Here is a 20,696-nt window from a genome sequence, read left to right as displayed (position 1 = left end):
ATGGGTACATGCAACAAATCATCTTATCTGTCTGCAGCGTGACTGTGTGTGACTGTGTGTGTGTGTGTGTGTGTGTGTGTGTGTGTTGTGTGTGTGTGTGTATGTGTGTATACATTATTTTTACATCAAATAATGTAAAAAAAGTTTCTTTTTTATTTTGCCATTAAAGGGTCAAAGGCTTGAAAGTTATCATGGATTGCTGCATTGTGTGTGTGTCGTCTGTGTGCACACGCCTCACAGGCCTGAGCACACAGATACACTCTTCACAAAAGCTGCACACACACGTGAGTAATGAAAATTCAGTCAGCGACACACAACGCTCTATTGTGCCACATTAATAAGATTTAATACGGAGCTTTCTTTTTCCTCCGACACTGGCAGGCCTACTTGTTCTTGTTGGCAAACTCGTCTTATCTCAGCATCTTCCAACCGTGTCATTCATTATTTGGCCTCTAGCTTATCTAAATGGAGTACTATGGTTTTCAAGGCACCCCGACTCCCACAGGCAGGAAAATGTGAACGTGAAAAGTGAAATGCAGTTGGTTTGCAAGAGGTTTTGTTGGAATAATACAAAAAAGAGCAAAGTCAAAGCAAATGCTAGATCTCCATGTGCACGACCTGTTTCATTATTTGCATGTTTACTTTAGTGCAAAAGAGGCGTGCAACAACCACGGCTGTCTCGATAATGATCAAATGTACAGTATCTCTGAAGTTTCACAGACCTTAACAGCAGCCAGATAGTACACACTCACTGATAAACACACACAATTCAATGGGCTTCAATGAAACCAGGACATTTTTGTACTGATGATGTGGGATGTGAACATGTTTCATGCTGCTTTGTCACATCATGCGGGATGTTGCTGGACAGCTGAGTGCTCCAGAAACTAAGCGTCTGTTGGTGTATGCTGGCATTTCTCATAACTCCTTATTTTGTTGTTACACATTTCAGCATTGCTGTATCTGTTGTGATCTCTGCTGACATTATGAAGTTTTTTTTGTCTTGACATTCTTAACGTGTCCTTTGCTTAATTTGGACTGTGGCAGAGTTTTTCCAGCCCAGCTTCCAGAATAGAATGTCTACATTGTATGTTTCTGCAAACCATGTGTACATTCAAAATGTAGTGCTAGTGCTTTGGTTAGTCATACTGACGACTCAAACAATAATAATTAATATGAAACAAGACAAATTAGCATTCACCTGTTAACAGACATATTCGTTATGGGGCAGAGGCTACCTTGCGTGCCACCTGCTCATCAGGAGCGGCGACCATTCATAGGCGTACTCACACACACTGAAGAGCCCCCAGGAGCAATTTGGGATTCAGGATCTTCCCTAAGGACACTGAGACATGGAGTCAACATGTCAGCACCCTGTGTGATGTGCACACAGGGTGCTGACAGCCTTTATATGAGCCAACTTTCTTATCGGGAGGAGGGGATGGTGGTGGCATGACATCTGGACGACATGGCAACCAGGCAAAGGCCACTGTTCAGGACCACTTCAACTGATAAAACTGGGTCATTTAAGCAAGCAGTCTTTGTGGCAACAAAGCCAGTTTTTTTAAGCCAAAATGTGATCTTTTCCTAACCCTACCCCACCGAGGTGCCAAATGTGCCTAAACAAGCATAAGCACAACGTGGTCGCAACATAATATTGAAATTTGAATTGTGAAGAAACAGAAAAGGTTCCCTATTCGCCACCCCATTGACTGCGTTCCTCTGATTCACATCTCCTCTCCATTCCCCCCTCTAGACTACGCTCAGTGGGTGACAGGGCCTTCAGTGTGGCCCCGCACTGTGGAGTGCTCTCCCCCACAGTTTGCTCCAGTGCACATCTATTACCACTTTTAAATCACAACTGACCTGAAAGGGGCTTATAAATACAATTTATTATTATTATTATTATAAGTTTTCTATGTGTATTTTTATGTCTAAAAAATGTTTTCAACTACACTTTTGTAGTTATAGGTGTACCTTTGAAATATTGATAGTGACAACAGATCAAAGTGAAAGATGGTTTTATTTCTCTGACCCAGTTAGTCGTTTCTTTTGGGTCGTCTCTTCCATTCCATATTTTCCTTTGTTTGTGTATGTGGCTCTATTGTACTATTAGTGCATACTGTTTGTTTTATGAGCTTATTTATGCACATTAGGTTTGAATAATGAATATATTATACTACATGACTTAACGGTACCTTTTTAACAATGACAATGTGCCTTCCAGGCAAACTGTTTTGTATTGATGTGTGGACATTCTCGTTGTCAAGTAAGCTGATGCGTTAAAAAAGACTGAAGTGTGACCAAATGCATGACTTCCCTGCACAGACATATTAGATGCCTCATTATACAGCTGTGTGTATTAAATCAATGTGCACCGTGATATATAAAAACAACTTTCATTGAATTGTGTATGTCAGAGCAATTCCGTGACTCTGTCTGCAATTCCTAGCATAATTTTCTCTCTGAGACAAATTCCTGTGCGTGTATTTTATCAAGCATTTGAAGTGGTTCAGATTGTGATATTGGGGAGTTTGGGTTTTGTGCCAGGGGGAGGCCTAAGGGCTTGCCCTACAACATTCATTATGCCCTTGCCCATCAAGCGGTGCAAGCTGTACTGCTCTGGAGTCATTCCAAGAGGGCTCTCGTCATTAGCTTGCCACTTGGCGGCCAATTGCTGCAGCAAAAGAAACAAAAGCTGTAGTCCACCCCTGCATGCTCTGATTGCTCTGAGAGCTGGAGAGAGAGAGGAGGCATGGGGGCCTCCATTTTGGCATGGCAGAACGTAGATTCTAGTAGCTGGGTGGTTGTGAGGTTGTTTTTGGCACAGGATGTCCAGGACAGAGGTAAACGGGGTCTCTATCAGCTCATTGAGTTTTCAGTTGATTCAGATCACCATGGTTAAAAGGAGTTTCCTCATGCATGATTTATTATGTAGAGTGATAATTAACATCCAACTGAAGGACAGACACAGAGAAGAAGTTTGTAATCCATTCCTCCTTTTTTATTTCTGTCATTTTGACTCAATGAAAATGAATCCTCAAATTCTTCATAATAGTACTGTCTTTGTAGTCCTGGCAGCTGTTTGATCCGTCAGATAAACTAATCATTTCCAATAAAAATGAAGGATGGGAGGAATAACTGGCAGATTTGCAGACACTCCCAGAAAATAGGGGTTCTATTGTCTCTGATTTTGACATGAAGAAATGACAACAAATGAAAGGCTTGGATTGGTCTTGATCTTCTCCCTTCTCGTCGGCTCTTTTGCCTCTTCACTCATGCTCTTGCATGCTGTCCCGACTGGTGGATTTTGCCACGCTGTGATCCTTCTGCGCCTCCAGGCCCTCAGGTTATTTGGATATTGCGTAGAGTCAAAGCCCTGTCAATCAGATAAGCAGTGACCTCGCAGGCCCAGCTGATAAGACGTTACATGGCAAGAGGAAATGGCAGACAGCAGGGGACACAAGGCCCGACTATGAAGGCTCACTGAAGCGAGACTGATCACAACGGCTCTTCAAACTCAAAACGGCTGCCAAGAATGAAAATATATTGCTTGTGCTTTTTCTTTTCTTTTTTTTTTTCTTCTAATTTACATGGACTGAATGTGATTTGGACCTCATTGGCAAGTGCTTGTCTTTTCATCTGTAGATCTCAACAAGGTGTTACAAGCTTTCTCGTACTAACGGATGAAAGGAAAAGGGAACATTTTCAAGAATTAATGATGCTTGTAAAGCCAAGGTCATCTGGTTGTTGTCAAAGTTGTTCTTTTTTTTAAGCAATATCTCAAATTATGTAAAAATCCAAAGAAATCATGCATCAGTAAGAGGTTTAATTATTAATGATAGGCACCTACAAACAAAGCATTCATGCCAAATTTCTAAATACATTGCTTGCTAATAGTCATTTCTGCTGCTACAGACACATGTAAGTTGTAGGAATAAGGAAAATAGCCAGTCACTCTGTTACATGGGAGATTACAAAAGGATGACTGAAGAGCGAGTCTGTGTTCAGGACGGCAGCTTTTGGGTGGTCCCCAGGTTGGAAGCCCTCTGGGAGGGATCAAGGAGACCTCCACATGTAATACCAATACAACGGCCTGTTGAAACAGGGTAGACGGCACTAATTCAGATTCAGCTCAGCCACAACCCACAATACATTTTTATCCCCATTTGAAAATGAGTTTTTCCACAAAGCTACAATTTTGTATTTGTTCCCATAATTAAATAATTGTAAGTCATTCTTGGGAAAACCAACTGATTCCAGCCCACGTCTGAGTGAAAACCTCAGATGTATGACATGTTTAAAAGCACAAGACATGTCACTGCTGCAAACGCCTAAACAAATACCAGAAATACAGCACAATACAATGCAAACTGTTGATTTAAATAATATTGCCCCCAATGCATAAGCCACATGCGTATCTGGGGAAATGTTTGCTGGGCCCACACTCCGTCATTTCAACACTCATATTCACACACATATATTAACATAGGTCTGGGAGCCGCCCAGGACAGCCACAGTCCTCTACCATGCCCACCGTGCCAGTGGTTCAGTTCTTTTCTCAAGAGCCCCTCGATGCTTGTTGTTCAGGGAGCGAAGAGAGGTACTCATTCAACCCCCAAACGGTCCGGGGGGTTCAAACACTTCAGTCACAAGTGCAGCTCTTCAGTGAAAGGGTTACCGCTGCAAAGATCAGCAATGTAAAGCCAATTAATGTTAGGTTAGGTCTTTCGTTTCGCTAAATAAACAAATACATTTCAACCTAATTTTGCTAATATAAATCCTAATTGTGCATTGTGTAAATCAGTCAAAAAACATATGTATCTTTGCACCTTTGCTTTATATATTCTGAACATTTATTGTATTGTGTTTTGTTTTGTGGCTGTTTTGCAAGATTTTAATGAAAATAACAGTTTTAGGACTTTTTTATCTTTTGATCCTAAATTGCTGAATACATGTTAATGAGATGAAGAGTGTGTGAGACTGTGTGTAGTGTGAGAGCAGCCCACCCTCTATGTACTGTAGATCTCAAGATGTCAGAGGATTCAGGTTACAAGAACCACCGCGTCCCGTGCGCTGCTGCAGGTTGTCGTCTAACACACTTTTATTCTTTACGTATGGTACCGTTAGCACTCTTCCCCCATGTAATGCTTAGGGTTTGAATAGCAGCAGTAGTATAACATTAATGCCAACATTATTTTCATCCTGTGCCAAATACATTTGCGCATCTTATCAGCAGGCTTCTAATATATCAATAGAGAACTGTAAACAGCTGTCCAGCCTACACGATCCCGTCGTAAGTGAGTTTGCATGAGTAATCGAGTAAACATTAACAATGAAAAATAGAAATAAAATGCCAAGGTGTATGCTGGTTTAAGACATGGACACTTTCTGTGCACACACTGTGTAAAGACAACTCAGATGCCTGCCCCCTGAGCACGAGGTTGTTAGGCTACAGTGAATTCATACATTTCAATGGGATCTTCTTTTCAACAGCTACATTAAATCCCTGAGTGCATGAATGACTGAATGACACTGCTCAACGCGCCACTAAATAAATATCAGCAGATGCCAACAGTTGCAAACAATTGTCTGAAGTGTGTGCCTGTGGTGCCCTCTATTGCCAAGAGAGGAGACTAACAAGTGGCTGCACACACAGACTAGACTGTTTTCTAAAGCTGCTCTGATTCTGGGAGAAAATACTTGTTTTTATTTGGCTGGACCAAATAAAGACAAAAATTAAAAAATTAAGTTTAAGATCCAACTCCATGTCTTTAAATGTGTCTATGCTTTTATGTTTTAGTCCCTCGTGTTTTTAGCCTCTATGCTTTTCGCTTTATTTTACTGTTTTAGTCTGTCAGTTTTTAATCTCCAGTGTTTCCTCATGGGGGCCTGCCAGACTGGGAGTTGTCTCTGGTCCGCCGCTGGGGGTGCTGTCCCATGGACGGTTTCGGCCCGGGTGGCTAGAAACCCAGGGTGTATCCTGTCTGCCCGGGTTGGGGGGGTCTCTGTGGCGGCGCTCCCTGCGGCCTTGGACCGGGATCTCTCTCAGTGTGGTTGGCCCCCCAAAGGTAGCTTCCTCCTCGCCTCAGGTCTCGCTGCCCGGCCATGTCTCTGTAGTGACAGCTAGTGTATGAGAGGGTGTGAGCGTGTGTGTGTCTGTGGGTCTGCGTGTGTATGTGTGAGTGTGTATATGATTGTGTATGTATTTGTGTATGTCTGTGCATATCTGTGGGGGTGGGAGGGTTGGGTTCTTTTGATTTTCTTTTCTTGATTTTCTTTGTTGTTTTAATCTCTGTTGTGGTTTTTAATCTCTGTGAGGCACTTTGCACTACTTTTTATATGAAAAGTGCCATACAAATAAAGATTGATTTGATAAAGCTCTGAGGGGCTGGCTTTGGATGAGCAACTTATGCTGGTTCCTAAGACTTGTTTAGTCTTTTGAATGTACACCGAGCAGCATGTTCTGTTTGTTTTTAGAAAATAAAGCCAAGTAAATGTCAGAATCAGAATGAACGTGTTTGTTTTGTTCTGTTACTGGTGGAGCGGTGGTTTGTGATTTATCTACATAGATATATTATTATTTATTTATTTGTCTCTGTTTGTCTCCTTTATATCTGGCAGTCGCCTCCGTCAGCGCGCAGAAAGTCACACTTCCGGTTTACCCGGAAGTAAGCATAATTCCCAAAGATGGCGGAGCAAGGTCCGATGGCCATAGCGATGCGGCTACGAAATCAGCTACAGTCCGTCTACAAACTGGACCCGCTGAGGAACGAGGTGAGTGGCCGTGTTGTTAGAGCTCGATGCGCCGGGGCGGAACCGTCCGGGGGGTCAGAGCTCGGCAGAGGCCGGTGAAACACACGCGTTGCCGGGAGATCGTTGTCGTCTCCGCGGCGCTGATGGAGAGACGAGCGAGAGCAACGCTGGAGCTGCGAGGGGAGCCGCGTCTGAGCATGCGCGGACGGTCGAGTCCCCCCGTGTTGTTCTGCGGAGCAGCGTGCGGAAACTAACCCAAACCCAAACCCGAACCCGCTGGGACACGTTTACAGCCGTGTTCGTCAGTTCTGCCCGGAGTTCACTTGTAGTTGAAGCGATGGGAGAGTGAAGTGACCGCCGCGGCTCCCCCCGGGTCCCGTCTCTCTTCTCTCTCCGCGGGTCCCGTCCCTCTTCTCTCTCCGCGGGTCCCGTCCCTCTTCTCTCGTCCCTCTTCTCTCTCCGCGGTCTGTCCCTCTTCTCTCCCCCCGGGTCCCGTCCCTCTTCTCTCTCCCCGGGTCCCGTCCCTCTTCTCTCTCCCCGGGTCCCGTCCCTCTTCTCTCTCCCCGGTCTGTCCCTCTTCTCTCTCCCCGGTCCCGTCTCTCTTCTCTCTCCCCGGGTCCCGTCTCTCTTCTCTCTCCCCGGTCTGTCCCTCTTCTCTTGTCCCTCTTCTCTCTCCCCGGGTCCCGTCCCTCTTCTCTCTCTCCCCGGGTCCCGTCCCTCTTCTCTCTCCCCGGGTCCCGTCCCTCTTCTCTCTCCCCGGGTCCCGTCCCTCTTCTCTCTCCCCCGGGTCCCGTCCCTCTTCTCTCTCCCCCGGGTCCCGTCCCTCTTCTCTCTCCCCGGGTCCCGTCCCTCTTCTCTCTCCCCGGGTCCCGTCCCTCTTCTCTCTCCCCGGGTCCCGTCCCTCTTCTCTCTCCCCGGGTCCCGTCCCTCTTCTCTCTCCCCGGGTCCCGTCCCTCTTCTCTCTCCCCGGGTCCCGTCCCTCTTCTCTCTCCGCGGGTCCCGTCCCTCTTCTCTCTCCCCGGTCCCGTCCCTCTTCTCTCTCCCAGCGTCCCGTCCCTCTTCTCTCTCCCCGGTCTGTCCCTCTTCTCTTGTCCCTCTTCTCTCTCCCCGGTCCCGTCCCTCTTCTCTCTCCCCGGGTCCCGTCTCTCTTCTCTCTCCCAGCGTCCCGTCCCTCTTCTCTCTCCCCGGTCTGTCCCTCTTCTCTTGTCCCTCTTCTCTCTCCCCGGGTCCCGTCTCTCTTCTCTCTCCCCGGGTCCCGTCCCTCTTCTCTCTCCCCGGGTCCCGTCCCTCTTCTCTCTCCCCGGGTCCCGTCTCTCTTCTCTCTCCGCGGGTCCCGTCTCTCTTCTCTCTCCGCGGGTCCCGTCCCTCTTCTCTCTCCCCGGTCTGTCCCTCTTCTCTTGTCCCTCTTCTCTCTCCCCGGTCCCGTCCCTCTTCTCTCTCCGCGGTCCCCGTCCCTCTTCTCTTGTCCCTCTTCTCTCTCCCCGGTCCCGTCCCTCTTCTCTCTCCGCGGGTCCCGTCCCTCTTCTCTCTCCCCGGTCTGTCCCTCTTCTCTTGTCCCTCTTCTCTCTCCCCGGTCCCGTCCCTCTTCTCTCTCCGCGGTCCCGTCCCTCTTCTCTTGTCCCTCTTCTCTCTCCGCGGTCTGTCCCTCTTCTCTCTCCCCGGTCCCCGTCCCTCTTCTCTCTCCGCGGGTTCCGTCCCTCTTCTCTCTCCGTGGAGCTGATGGGTGTGTTGGCTCTGTTGGTTCTTTTATAAGACTTTGACTTCCTTGGATACACACGGAGGTCAAAGGTCAGGGTCAGCCGGCCTGCTGGGAAGCACCAGCCCTGGAGCAAAGCATTGGCAGATGCAGGATTTACAATGTACAGTGAACATTAGTGGCAGACTGCGATGGGACGATTTGTGTACTTGATGGGACCTGGTGGGAGGAAGTGTTGCTGATCAGTTCATACGTGTACTCTGTTCATCACACCGACTGCCAGCCGATCAGTCACTTATCAGTTTTTGTAACGCGTCTCAATTAAAAGCCAGTTAACAATAAGAGAACATGAATCTGCAAAGCGACAAGTATCTAAATAAAAAAGTTGTACTGTTTTTTTCAATAAATGTAGTGGAGAGAATTTATAAAGTTGCAGAAAATATTTAAATTTTACTGCAAATGAAAAGTGTTTCCTAATATCGGCTCTCTGTCTCTTTGATTTCTAATACTCGGTATCGGCCCGAAAACATATTTGTCGCCCTAATCTGGATTATTTTGTGCTGAGTTGACCATCTTTGGAGATATCGGTCATTGAGAATGCCACCTTCTCTCAAATATTATGGAACGAATGGCGCTCGGCTTGTCTTCTCAAAATAGCCCCTAAAATCAGTCTCTTTCCACAAATCATGACCTGGTTACTCAAGATAACCCGCAGACCTGTTGAGCAGTGTCACATGCAGGGTTTCCTCATGAACTACAACACTATCCGTATCACTGCAGAATGTGGAAGGAGGAGAAGAAGTTCAACTAGATTGCTTTCTAGTTCATGTTGGGCCTACAGCTCAGCTGAGGACGATGCTGTCGATGTTTGAATCCCCACAAGCCTCTCGTCCTTGAGTAGATGCACAGTTCCTTCTGCACAGTCTTCTGCTGTATGTTAGTAGAAACTAAATAGTTCCAACTTGAAGCAGCTCACAGCAAGGTCTGTGGATTACGTTAAGTAACCGGGTCATGCTGTTTCTTTTTTTGCATTTCAAGCACCGAGAGCCGAAAACAGCCGTCTCTGTAGCCTGTACCTCCAAACTCCAGAACTCACACCAAGACAATCTACAAATAAGCATCCCGACAGGGAAGAGGATGGATGCGTATTTTTGATTTTATGTTCAAACTCTCAGTACTGAAAACTCATGTGCTCATGAAACTGTGTTTGGGGGATGAATACACTTTTAAACCAAACTTTGAAAATGTTTAAAACACCTTTGTGTTTGTCCCTTTCAAGGAGGAGGTCAAGCTGAAGATCAAGGACCTGAACGAACACATTGTCTGCTACCTTTGTGCTGGTTACTTCATAGATGCCACAACAATTACAGAGTGTTTGCACACCTGTGAGTTTAAACACAGCTGGACACAATGATTATCTTTTCTCCTGCTATTAACTTATGAACATCTCCACAATATGCTAATGTTTAACTGGAGGAAGTCATCAGAATGAAAATAAAATGTCTTTCTTGTTTTCTGCTCTACAGTCTGTAAAAGTTGTATTGTGAAATACCTGCAAACGAGCAAGTATTGTCCAATGTGCAACATCAAAATCCATGAAACACAGCCTTTACTCAACCTCAAACTAGATCGAGTGATGCAGGACATCGTCTACAAACTGGTGCCTGGACTACAAGAAAGTACGTAAGATCACACTCTGTATTTTGCTCTTTGAATCTTTGCTACAAACAGCTGCGGCCAAAACTCCTCATGACTGTCACTATTTAGATTTTGGCACCTCAATCCAAAAAAATACCGTAAAAGGATGTTTTCCCAGAATTAAATTGTACTGTACAGCTGTAGACAGCTAGTTAGTTGCTAACATTACCGGCTGTTTTAGCATATTTAAAAATTCTTTATTGTAACTACATCTGTCATGCTTATCTCATGTTCATGTTCAAACAGGTGAAGACAAAAGAATAAAGGAATTTTATCAGTCACGGGGGTTAGAGAGAGTCATCCAACCAGCTGGAGATGGTAAGTCTTCAATTTAATGTTGTCAGTGTGTAATTAGATGTATATTTAATGAACAGATCATTATTGGATTTATGGAGTTACAAGCTTATTCAAAGCAATACGTAAACAGCACCATGTGATATACATTATTGGATAAAAGCTGTTCTTGGATTATGAAAAATTCAGCTTTATTCTGCGCATGTATACCGTTAATCCGTTTTCTTTCATTTTTTACATTTGCGCATTTGTAAAAATGTAAAAGAAACCAGATGTGGTTAGAACGCGAACGGTTGCAGATGTGTTTTCTGCTCATATGCATCACATGAAGACAGAGAGCATTATTCTGCACGTTTTACAAACCTTACCAAGGACCGTCCTGACTGGCGGAGGCGACATGATGACAGGATGTTTTCTAAAAATAACCAGTTTAATGTCGTGTCCTGAAAATCCAACTAATCCACTGAATCACGTAAAACCCATTTTTTCCATTATCGCATGACTTCAGTCCACGTGAACAGGTCAAATCAGAGTATTATCATAGCCTGATTATTCTCAGTCATCAGATTTTTGTGATCATGTATACGTGGCCAATGTTGAGCATCACTGAGACAATTTATGCTGTCATAAATACATGTGCAATACATGCATGTAAAATACAAGCTGACGCTGACACGGAACGACCGGAGGACAATTCATTTGACAGTTTGTGCCGACTGTGTATGTTAAACGAGCTGGATCACATCCTGTACTTCACAGGGAGTGTTCTCACTACCAGACAACTGAAATCAAGAAATGTTTGCATGACGCAGCTGTTGGTTCATTCAAGTAAAACTGCAACTGGTTTATGATTAAATGTCCTCAGTTTGCAGCTCGTTGCTGTTGGGTTGTTTAGACCACATGACAGCAACCTGTCAGTTAACCTCATTGAATAATGTGAACTTTGATTTTGAACCATCTTCTTCCTTCTCACTAGATGCTGTACCCGACGCTACAGGTTTACCCTACACAAGCTTTGACCATTCAAAAGCCCACTTCTACAGATATGATGAGCAGGTTTCACTGTGTTTAGAAAGACTAAGGTGAGCTTTACGACTGTTGGGCGCATCTAACAGAGCTTTGTGGGTATCCATCCTGACATCCAATCCATATTAGCTAAGACCAATAGAATACAAATAAAATATTCTGCTAAATGTGTCAGACTTTCAAGTTAAACTTGATGTTTGAGTTTTACTGTCTGTTTTTCTTTTGTCTTGAAAGTTCTTCGCTTGCTGGTAAAGACAAGACGAAACTTACTCTCCAGGTAAGTCTCATATAAGGATGAACAATCCTCAATATGTCAACCATTTTGTTTCAAGCCTGTGTCTTTGTTGAGCTGGTTATGGATGCTTTCAAAGCGACTTGTCTCACAGGTTTGCACAGCTGTGCAAAACATGTCTCCAGGGGCACATTTTTGAAGCCTTAACAAGTCATTTTCTGCCCTTAACTGCTAAGCAAATACATGGCACAATGACATCTGCAGCAACAGCGGAATTAATCTCTCAGAGCTGCTTACTCTGGCTGCCTCCAACTCAGAGAGAGACAGCAGGGATAAGTGGGACACCAGTGAGGCATATAATCATTCTGTATTTCCCAACCAAACTGCTAATTTAGTTATAATTGGAGATGTTGTGGTGGTTTGAAAAAGAGATTCAGCAACAACTTTTGAGGCTAAATGGCCGAGATCTTAACTTTGTGGTGACCCTAACCCCGTCACACAACAGCGTAGTTGTCTGACAAATGCCTTGTAGCCTTTAAATTAACGTTAATAAAAGGCACCAGACAGCTAAAATGCAGCGGCCCGATCGTCTAAACTTTACGAACGCTTTCATTTGTTGCAAACTCCCCAATTGTTATACAAAAGAACCGGAGAGGGGGTAAGTGCTGCTCTGCATACTTCAAAATCCATTTGAACATCAGAGACAAGCTTTTCATGACAGTGATCCCTTTAGTGTTCCCTGTTCACACACATTAACATCCTGTGAAACATGCTGCAAGGCAATTTCAAACCCACTAAACCGAAAAAAATGCCTACCTGTTCACTGACTACTGCGGCTGTTCCTCATGTGATGTGATCTAGATCCTCTCACGACGTGTTGGAATGTATAATGCTCGGACAGGACACAGATCATGGGGGGGTAACTTAACTAAAACCTCTATGATGTGTCCATTTTTACCGTACTTGCTTATTATCCACACTACCCAACCAACATCATCCTACATACTGTAATGATTGTGGTCAGCCAGCAGAGGGCACCCTTGTTTAACAGACAACTGTGTGGCGCTCAAATCAAGACTGACTATTCCACTGGTTTAAACAGGTTTTCAACATAGCAGATTTTCGAGTTTAAAGCTGCCGGTGTCATTTTCTTGCATTTCCAGAGCAGAGAGAAGTTTGAATGTGGAGTGAGAGCTTTTGATTTCACATGCTCGAGGTGTTACTCTCTATGCATACCCTGGTTCCTTTGAGCTTCTTATGTGGTTTTATGATAGAGATAAAGATTCAAACTTGAACATGTACACAGGATATGTATTGGGAGTTTTAGAGAAGTGATCTTATGACTACAGCGTGTTTAGCATGTTTGTCATCCCTTCATGTCCTCTTTGACCACTATGTGACATTAAAATGTTGTTCATTATTAGTCTAATGTTAACTGGTGTAATGGGAACATGCAGCTTCATCAGCACATTCCTGGCTCTAGAAATGCAGTTGAATTCAACTCAGTTTAACTAAAATCCATTAGCTGGCAGCAAGGAGCACGCTCATTAAAATAAAAAGCTTGTTCGCACCAGAGGGTTCTGTTTGTACGTGTCCCTGCAGTATTCTGGACTGGAATCAGACTCTCAGCCTGTTACATGCTGTTCTCTGCTTGTCCAGTTAAAATAATTTTCTGCCTGGGCTTATAAAGAAATACTGTCTCGCACTGCCTTTACATCGAAAGAGGAAGTTGGTGTTGTGGCTTGAGAGCAGGCAATAAGTCCGTTGGGATGGAAAAATAATGTCCAGCAGTGAAGCGAGTCGTTCTTCACTGTAAATCTAACGGAGCAGGAGCGAGCCGCACCCTGACCGTCCACTCTTACTGTGGTAGTTTACATTTCTTGTGTCCTGGAAATGTGTTTATGCCACCAGAACAGCATGTAACAGTTTGTGACCTTGAACTATGGCTGGATTATACAAACAGTATTTGAATGCTAAAATTTAAAAAACAGCAGTTGAGAGACAACAGCCTGTAAGTGTATTAATGACAAGCTTTTTATAAACCAAAAATATTAGTCTACTCTCTGAGCAATAAATACTTCTACAGCAGTAGATGCCGGCAAGCGAGTGACAAATCCAAAAGTAAAATGAGTGGAAAGTATCCTTGGTGCAGTTACAGGATGGATACTCGAGCAGAACATGCATCTTCACCGGCGTTATGAAGCGCAGCTCTGCAGTAGTCTCAAGAGTTGGAGCCATAACACAAACATAGATCGTGTCTCATCTGGTCCAGATTTATTGGAATAACCCTCTGGACTCCAACGTGTCATATTGCTCATCTGAAGTTCTGTTTGACTTTGTCTCTCCGCAGCAGAAGTTTGTTCGTTGTTCTGTCCGAGCGGAGGTGAGACACCTACGGAAAGTGCTTTGTCATCGGCTAAACGTGGAAAAACACCAGGTGAGTCAGAAATGATCTCTGAGTCTATAACAGAAAACATTCATGTGCACATGACAGTACATGAAAGATTTGTCAATATTCACTGGGCCTGCGGTAATCAGGACAAAGATGTGAAGTGTTCATGGAGCTGCATCATCCACTGTCTCCGTGAGACTGTGCTGTCTGATGGAGAGAACGTTATGGAAGACACGTTCTTAATTGACAACTATTACACTTGAATAATTATTGTACAATGCATATATGGTTGGTGATTATTTTTGTAACTAAGAGACTTTTTTCAAATCTATTGAGGCATTTTTTTGAAGCGCTTTTGTGGATGATATAAAAGTACTACGGTCTTAATTTGTCAGGTCATATCGTCTGTCTGAAAATGTCCTGAAAACAGGAGAAACAGGCAGCTGCAGAGAGAAGACCCTCTGAAAGTCTCTCCGTCCACTTTGTCTATAAATCAGATGTGGCCACACTTAAACATGTTGTCTTGATGACATTGTCACTGTCACAAAAAAAAAAAAATATTTTGCAAGTGTGGTTTCAGTTGGTATTTCTGCTGCATTGTTGCTTCTTACACTAACGACAAACAGGTTTCACATATAAGAATAATCACAGATGTTCCTTTTAGATTCCCTTTCACATCTGTTTGTGTGGTCTTCCTATAGGTCCAGATGTTGTTCAATAACGAGTCTCTGCCTGATCACATGACCATGAAGCGGTTATGGCTCTCGCACTGGTTTGGCAAGGTATGCTACAACTACTGGTAACACTGTCCTTCACACATTCTGTTGTGTTTTTATTTGGGAAATCGGGATAAAGTTCACTGAAGATGAGCAATGAAAAATGAAAACTGCAGTTGAGCGGTAATGTGGTCATGTTGTGTTTGAGTCATTATGATCTCTAAAACAGAAGTAACTGTCACTTTGGGATCAGTTTTTATGATGTTAATCGATGAGTCTAATGTTGAATGTTTTCCAGCCACATAACCTTTGCGATGGTTTGTCCTGCAGGCGCAGCCGCTCGTCCTTCACTACACCATCAAGGACAAGAGGAGCAGATAGGACTTGTTTTCACCCTGAGGACAGCTGTACATATTTTGTACTATACATATTCTATTTTAATAGTGTTTGTGTACATAAACTTATTTTCCTTGTTTTGTATTTTTGAAAATAAATTTAAAATGTGAAACTAGCTTGTTACTTTCTCAAACACAGTGTGTTTTTTTAGGTCCATCGCCTCAAACGCAGTGAGTGACGATGGAGGAGACGTGTCTCATAACAAACCTGGTTTTCTCTGCAGGTTTATTTCATTTGAACACTTTGAATACCTTGAAGGTCCAATTCTTGAGTTTCATTTCCAACTCGTCAAGAACTGACACTCAACAATCAACTTTCTTACAACTGGATCCTTAAAACTTTGAATAGTTTACATACCGTAGCTGTCTCACATTAGCATTACAAAGAATTATTACATTTTGGTTTTTGGTAACTTGGTTTTAATTCTGTCGCAGTGTGGTTTACAATGCAACAGCTTTCTTTTGCACAGCTGACCTCCAGTCAGTTTTAGAAACCGAAGCAGCCAAAGTGAGGAGCTGTGGTATTTTAGGTAACATTAGTTCGACCCCCTGCATGGAGACTATTACATTCACTGTAGTCTGTAATGTCGGCAGCTTCACACAGCACTTCTTAAAGATCATATCAAGCAAACAGGCAACGCTGTAACATGATGTCACAATCTTGTGTTTACCATATAAACATAATAATGTAAAGAAAGACTCAACACTAAATCTCTGATATGACACCAGTTGCTTTCTGACATGGTTCTTCTTTTCTTTTTTTAGTGTTTTATTGTTGCACTTCTTCACTGGAGGCAGAAGTGAGATCTACTTTATGCCTCTGGACTTTGCATGTTCCTCACAGAACAGCTCAGTCTGTGTCGAGCTGCATTGGGAATGTGAGTGGACAGACATTTTAAAGGTTTACCACAAATGTTGGACTCGGTCTCATTGTCGTTTTGAAGCCACGCCTGCGGAGCTTCGGACTTACAGTTATTGTCTAACTGAAAAATAAATCACCTCCCAAGTTGTCGTTGTCCTTCAGACTGGAGCAGGTCTTCCTCTTGGATCTGTCTGTTTTTGTCCCTCTGGGAACGGTTGCAAAGAAATGTCTCCACAGAAAGATGCTGCTTCTAACAGGCTCTCTGCAGTGTAACACATGATCTGACCACACCAAACGTAGTATGATGTTCAAAAAGTTGTTACTTCTCTTCCTCTTTGTTTCCGTCTCCTACATTCATTCAAATACGAGTGTATGTGATGGAGATCGTAGCCATAAAGCTGCGACTGATGGATCTTTGCTGCAGCAGTTTTCTGCACCAATGTAAGTGGCTGCTCCCTCGGTAACCAGCCGGATCTCCTGCTGACGTCTTCTCTCACAGACTCGGCCTGTTGGAGGCAGATTTCCAGCTGTGCCATGTTTTTCCATTTTTTTCGTGCCTTGGAAATGGCTCTCTTTGTCACAGATTTGTTCGCGATGTTTTCATTATTAATCCTTCTACATCCGAGTGGAATAAAGTGATCTTGACTCAATTTATTGTGCAACTTCTAAAAACTGCACTCGTGATGTTTTAGGTACATTTCAAAGCAAAGTGAGAAATAACGTGTGTGATGATTTCTGTTCTCTTCTGTTTTCTATTTGTCTTCATTCAAATCAAACTTCTGTTTTTACTTAGATATTGAAAAGATGTTTTTGTTCCAACATAGCCAAAAAAAAGTCTAATCCACAAAATGAACCCAGTGATTCAGTATTGTGAAATGCTGCAAAGAAAGAAAAAAAAAATAAAAAATATGGTCAAAAATTCACTTCCTGCGAACAAAAGGTATGAGCGGCCTGCTGGCAGTGTGTTGGATAATTGAAGCATCATGGACGAGCTTCCACAGCACAGATCACTTTCTTTGTTGACTTAAAGCTTCTTTTTATTCCCGGCTGTCAAATTGTGACATGTATGTGTCAGTACTGATATCTTACTAACAGCAGCTAAGAGGACTTTAACACATTCATCATTGCATTTTATCAAGTTGGCGTCCTTGCAAGAGAAAGAAGAGGCTGAAATATCCTGACTCTTCTCACTAGTCTGGGTCCAGTTTCAAAAAAGTGAATCCTACATTTCTAATAATGAAACTCAGTAGCGTGTTCGTTCAGATGCTGCGTGTCTGACAGCACTCCTCACACACTGCACACTCCTCACACACTGCACACTCCTCACACACTGCACACTCCTCACACACTGCACACTCCTCACACACTGCACACTCCTCACACACTGCACACTCCTCACACACTGCACACTCCTCACACACTGCACACTCCCACCATCAGGCTGGTTTAAGGTCATAGATTTGTGATCTGTAAGATAATGCTCATCACGGTTCTATATTTAGACCTGGGGTGTCACGATGCACCGATTTTGACGATAACTGATATTTAAAGATGAAATATTGATGTCATGTTTATAATAACTCAGTACCTCTCTGTGTGTTTCCAGTCTTGCTGTATGGTGGCAGGTGTTGGTAATCACCTTGATGCTTCGCTTGTTGCCTCCAACCAAAAGAAGACTGCTCACTGCCACAGTGCACGGCTGCTTCGGCCCCACTAACTCTCATGTCGGAGATTATTGTTGTTGTACATTTTTGTGGTCATGAAATCGTGTAGTGAAACTGTGATATTGTGACGGCCCTAACCTAGACTTCAGAAAGCTGTGCAGAGCCGCAGTGTTTGCACAGGAGCTGTATTTGTCCTCATGCAGAGTAAACGCAGCTCCATCACGCAGCACAACTGGATGTAGAAGCATCTGAAGCCAACTGGCGTTCCACCTCGTCTCTAAATGTTTATGTGACACACTAACTCTGCTCATATTTTATTGCACATTTTAGAGGCGTGCAGAGAAAACAGTATGAACAGGTATGTTGTAACACTGCGGGCTGCATTGTGAAGACAAAGATTGCAAAAACGTGTCCAGTCAGACGTCTTTGTGTTCACAGAACTAACAGCTGCTGGCACTGAAGACAGTCCTCCCAGATCAGCACTAGGTGGCACACTTGGTGCTTTTCAGACATGAGAGGCATCCAGCAGGCTCTGATGTGTGTGATCTTGTCCAGAGTGAAAGCAAAGACTCTGATAACCCGACACGGCTGATAAAATGTACAAGACGTGTAGTGTATTCTGTCTGTAGCAGGCTGCGGCAGCCACAACATTTCAGTGGCTCTTTACTAAGTTGCACAAGCAGCATCTTGAGTTTTGGAAAATTTCTTTTCAGCACAAAATAACAGTAAATGTACTCAATACATTTTTGTTTTTGCATTGTTTAGATAAATCAACTAGTTGGTATTTTATTTCACAGCAGTACAAAGATAGATTTCAGTGGCTGGTTAGTTAGTTTACGTGTCTTAAAGCTCAGAAGCTCGAGGCACAGTTTGGATTTCATATGAAAGCAGAGCACGTGTTCATCGAGGGCAGAGGAGCTTTTACTGCGCAGGTCATTAACCAGATCTTCCTATGACTTATGAGAGATGTGTTCGTCTGCTCCAAACCAGCTTCTGCTTTGTTTGTAGATCTGTTTTAAATGTTACCAGTAACCTTGACAACTGACCCAGATCCAGCCTCAGATGATGAACACAATGAACTGAAGAAAAAACAAGTCAGCACCACACACACACACACACACACACACACACACACACACACACACACACACACACACACACACTATCCCCCGGCTGTGACCTTTAGGCCCACATGTTGGTCCGCCCGGCGCTCCTCACACCTCTGGACTCTAATTCTTCTGATTTTTTACACTGGAAAAATGTGCATCTAGCCACAAAGAGCTGAGCCTGACTGTACAATTCACGTGTCACTGAACGCACCATCTCATTTAATTCTATTCTCGTTAAAGACAAAAGTCAGTTCAAAGTGAGACGGGGTGAATCTGTGTGTACAGGATCTTAATGCTGGAAATATAAAATGATAATTAATCACAGTTTCACAGCCTGACAATTATGTAGGCTCTACTTCAGATTTAACATTTCAAAATAAAAGAATAAAATAAAACACAAGTACCTCGACGAAAAAAGGATACGAATACTACCAACAGTAAAGGAAAACTGACTTTACAGTCCGTCGGCCCAGTCTGTCCCCTGACTGGTACTTAAAGCTCCATCCTCCGCGCTGGCTCCATGATAAAAGGCCTACTTGACTTTTCAACCTCCACGATTCCAGCCGATTACTTCTATTGTGCGCGCCGGCCTGCCGCGCTTCTGCCCGCCATTAAAAATCCGTCCTAACAAGATTTCGTGGCACTGTCTGTCCTCAGCGTTTTGTTTTTAAGCCCAGATTTCATTTCTTGATTTAATTTGTTGACACTTTGTTTTTAATTGACCCTGAATATATTGTAAACCAACTTGTGCCCTGGAAACCATTTATTCCAAACAACTCATAATATTTGATAATCTATAATTAACATTTTCAAGAGTCAGTATTTAAAATGTTGTGGTTTTTTCGTTTTATTGAAAAAATTCAGCTCGATGTCTGCAAGCTGAAAATATGATTTGCTTGATTTTTTTTCCTCGAATAACCAAAAGTTCCTCTGTTAATGACGTGAACACAATTCATGATTAATAAACACTGTTTGTTTGTTGAGTTCGGGACGGAAGAAGAACATTTCTCTGAATTATATTTCAGTCATTTTGGAACATTTTGCCTGTTTGTGCATTAAAATGAGAATAAATCTCTGCACACGAACACAACAACACTGCGGACCTGTCTGAAGAATTTTATCTCCACTCACACACACACACACACACACACACACACACACACACACACACACACACACACCGCCTCCCATTGAGTTGTATTCATCAGGAGCCTCACACGAACACATTTGCTATTCATGGAGACTTTTCTCTTCTTCTTCTTTCCAAACAAACCCGGTCCGGCAGATGCGCGCCATTATTGCCCACGGCTCGGTGGAAGCTGTTTAATGTAAAGGCAAAGGCGGGTTAACCTAATCAATCATGTCGACCAGTTGTGTTAAAGACGGTTCATGGAAGGAGGAAGAAAACATATGGCGCAGGGTGGAGGCCAGCTTTTAACACCGCGGCCGGACCGGGACCTTCTTGTGACAAGACGCATTCAAAGGCCGGAGGAAGAATGGGAATAAAGGCTGCGGACGGCTGCTAATTGAAGTCACGGCACTTGAAGGCTGAAAGCAGGGTCAAATATTCAAAGGGGGATTTTTTTTACCAAGCAGGGCAGATTATTCAGTCTGAATAATGATGTATTCCCTCAGTGCCTCTGGAAACATCCACACATTAGTCCTGATTATATTCTCCTTCAGCATTCCCATAGGTGGAGTTTACTGATTAAAGTATTCCTTCAAGTGTCCCTCTCAAAGTTGTATGAACTGCCCCTTTAAATCATATTTATGCTGCGATCACAATATTCTCAAATTGTAATTTAGTATTAGTAAATCTTTTTATGCATAATGACACATCGAATCCCGTCGAAAGC

General features: G+C 43.5%; 1 protein-coding gene across 2 annotated transcripts; it reads left to right on the top strand.

Moving 5' to 3' along the window:
- Positions 1-6,620: 6,620 nt before the first annotated feature.
- pcgf1 (polycomb group ring finger 1) lies at positions 6,621-15,321 on the top strand. Of its 2 annotated transcripts, none has more exons than XM_030395539.1 (9): positions 6,621-6,777; positions 9,732-9,837; positions 9,979-10,131; positions 10,397-10,468; positions 11,421-11,526; positions 11,705-11,747; positions 14,056-14,139; positions 14,796-14,876; positions 15,141-15,321. In XM_030395539.1, exons 1-9 carry the CDS (start codon positions 6,691-6,693, stop codon positions 15,189-15,191), a joined length of 783 nt encoding a protein of 260 aa, XP_030251399.1. In that variant the 5' UTR covers positions 6,621-6,690; the 3' UTR covers positions 15,192-15,321. The 2 variants fall into 2 exon arrangements, with proteins under 2 accessions (XP_030251399.1, XP_030251397.1); XM_030395537.1 differs by having other exon boundaries at positions 14,053-14,139.
- The last annotated feature ends 5,375 nt before the right edge of the window (positions 15,322-20,696 follow it).

Source organism: Sparus aurata, chromosome 18 (assembly GCF_900880675.1).
Source record: "Sparus aurata chromosome 18, fSpaAur1.1, whole genome shotgun sequence".
Lineage (NCBI taxonomy): Eukaryota > Metazoa > Chordata > Actinopteri > Spariformes > Sparidae > Sparus > Sparus aurata.
The sequence above is the reverse complement of the archived record's forward strand: the minus strand, read 5'-3'. Positions and strand labels throughout refer to the sequence as shown.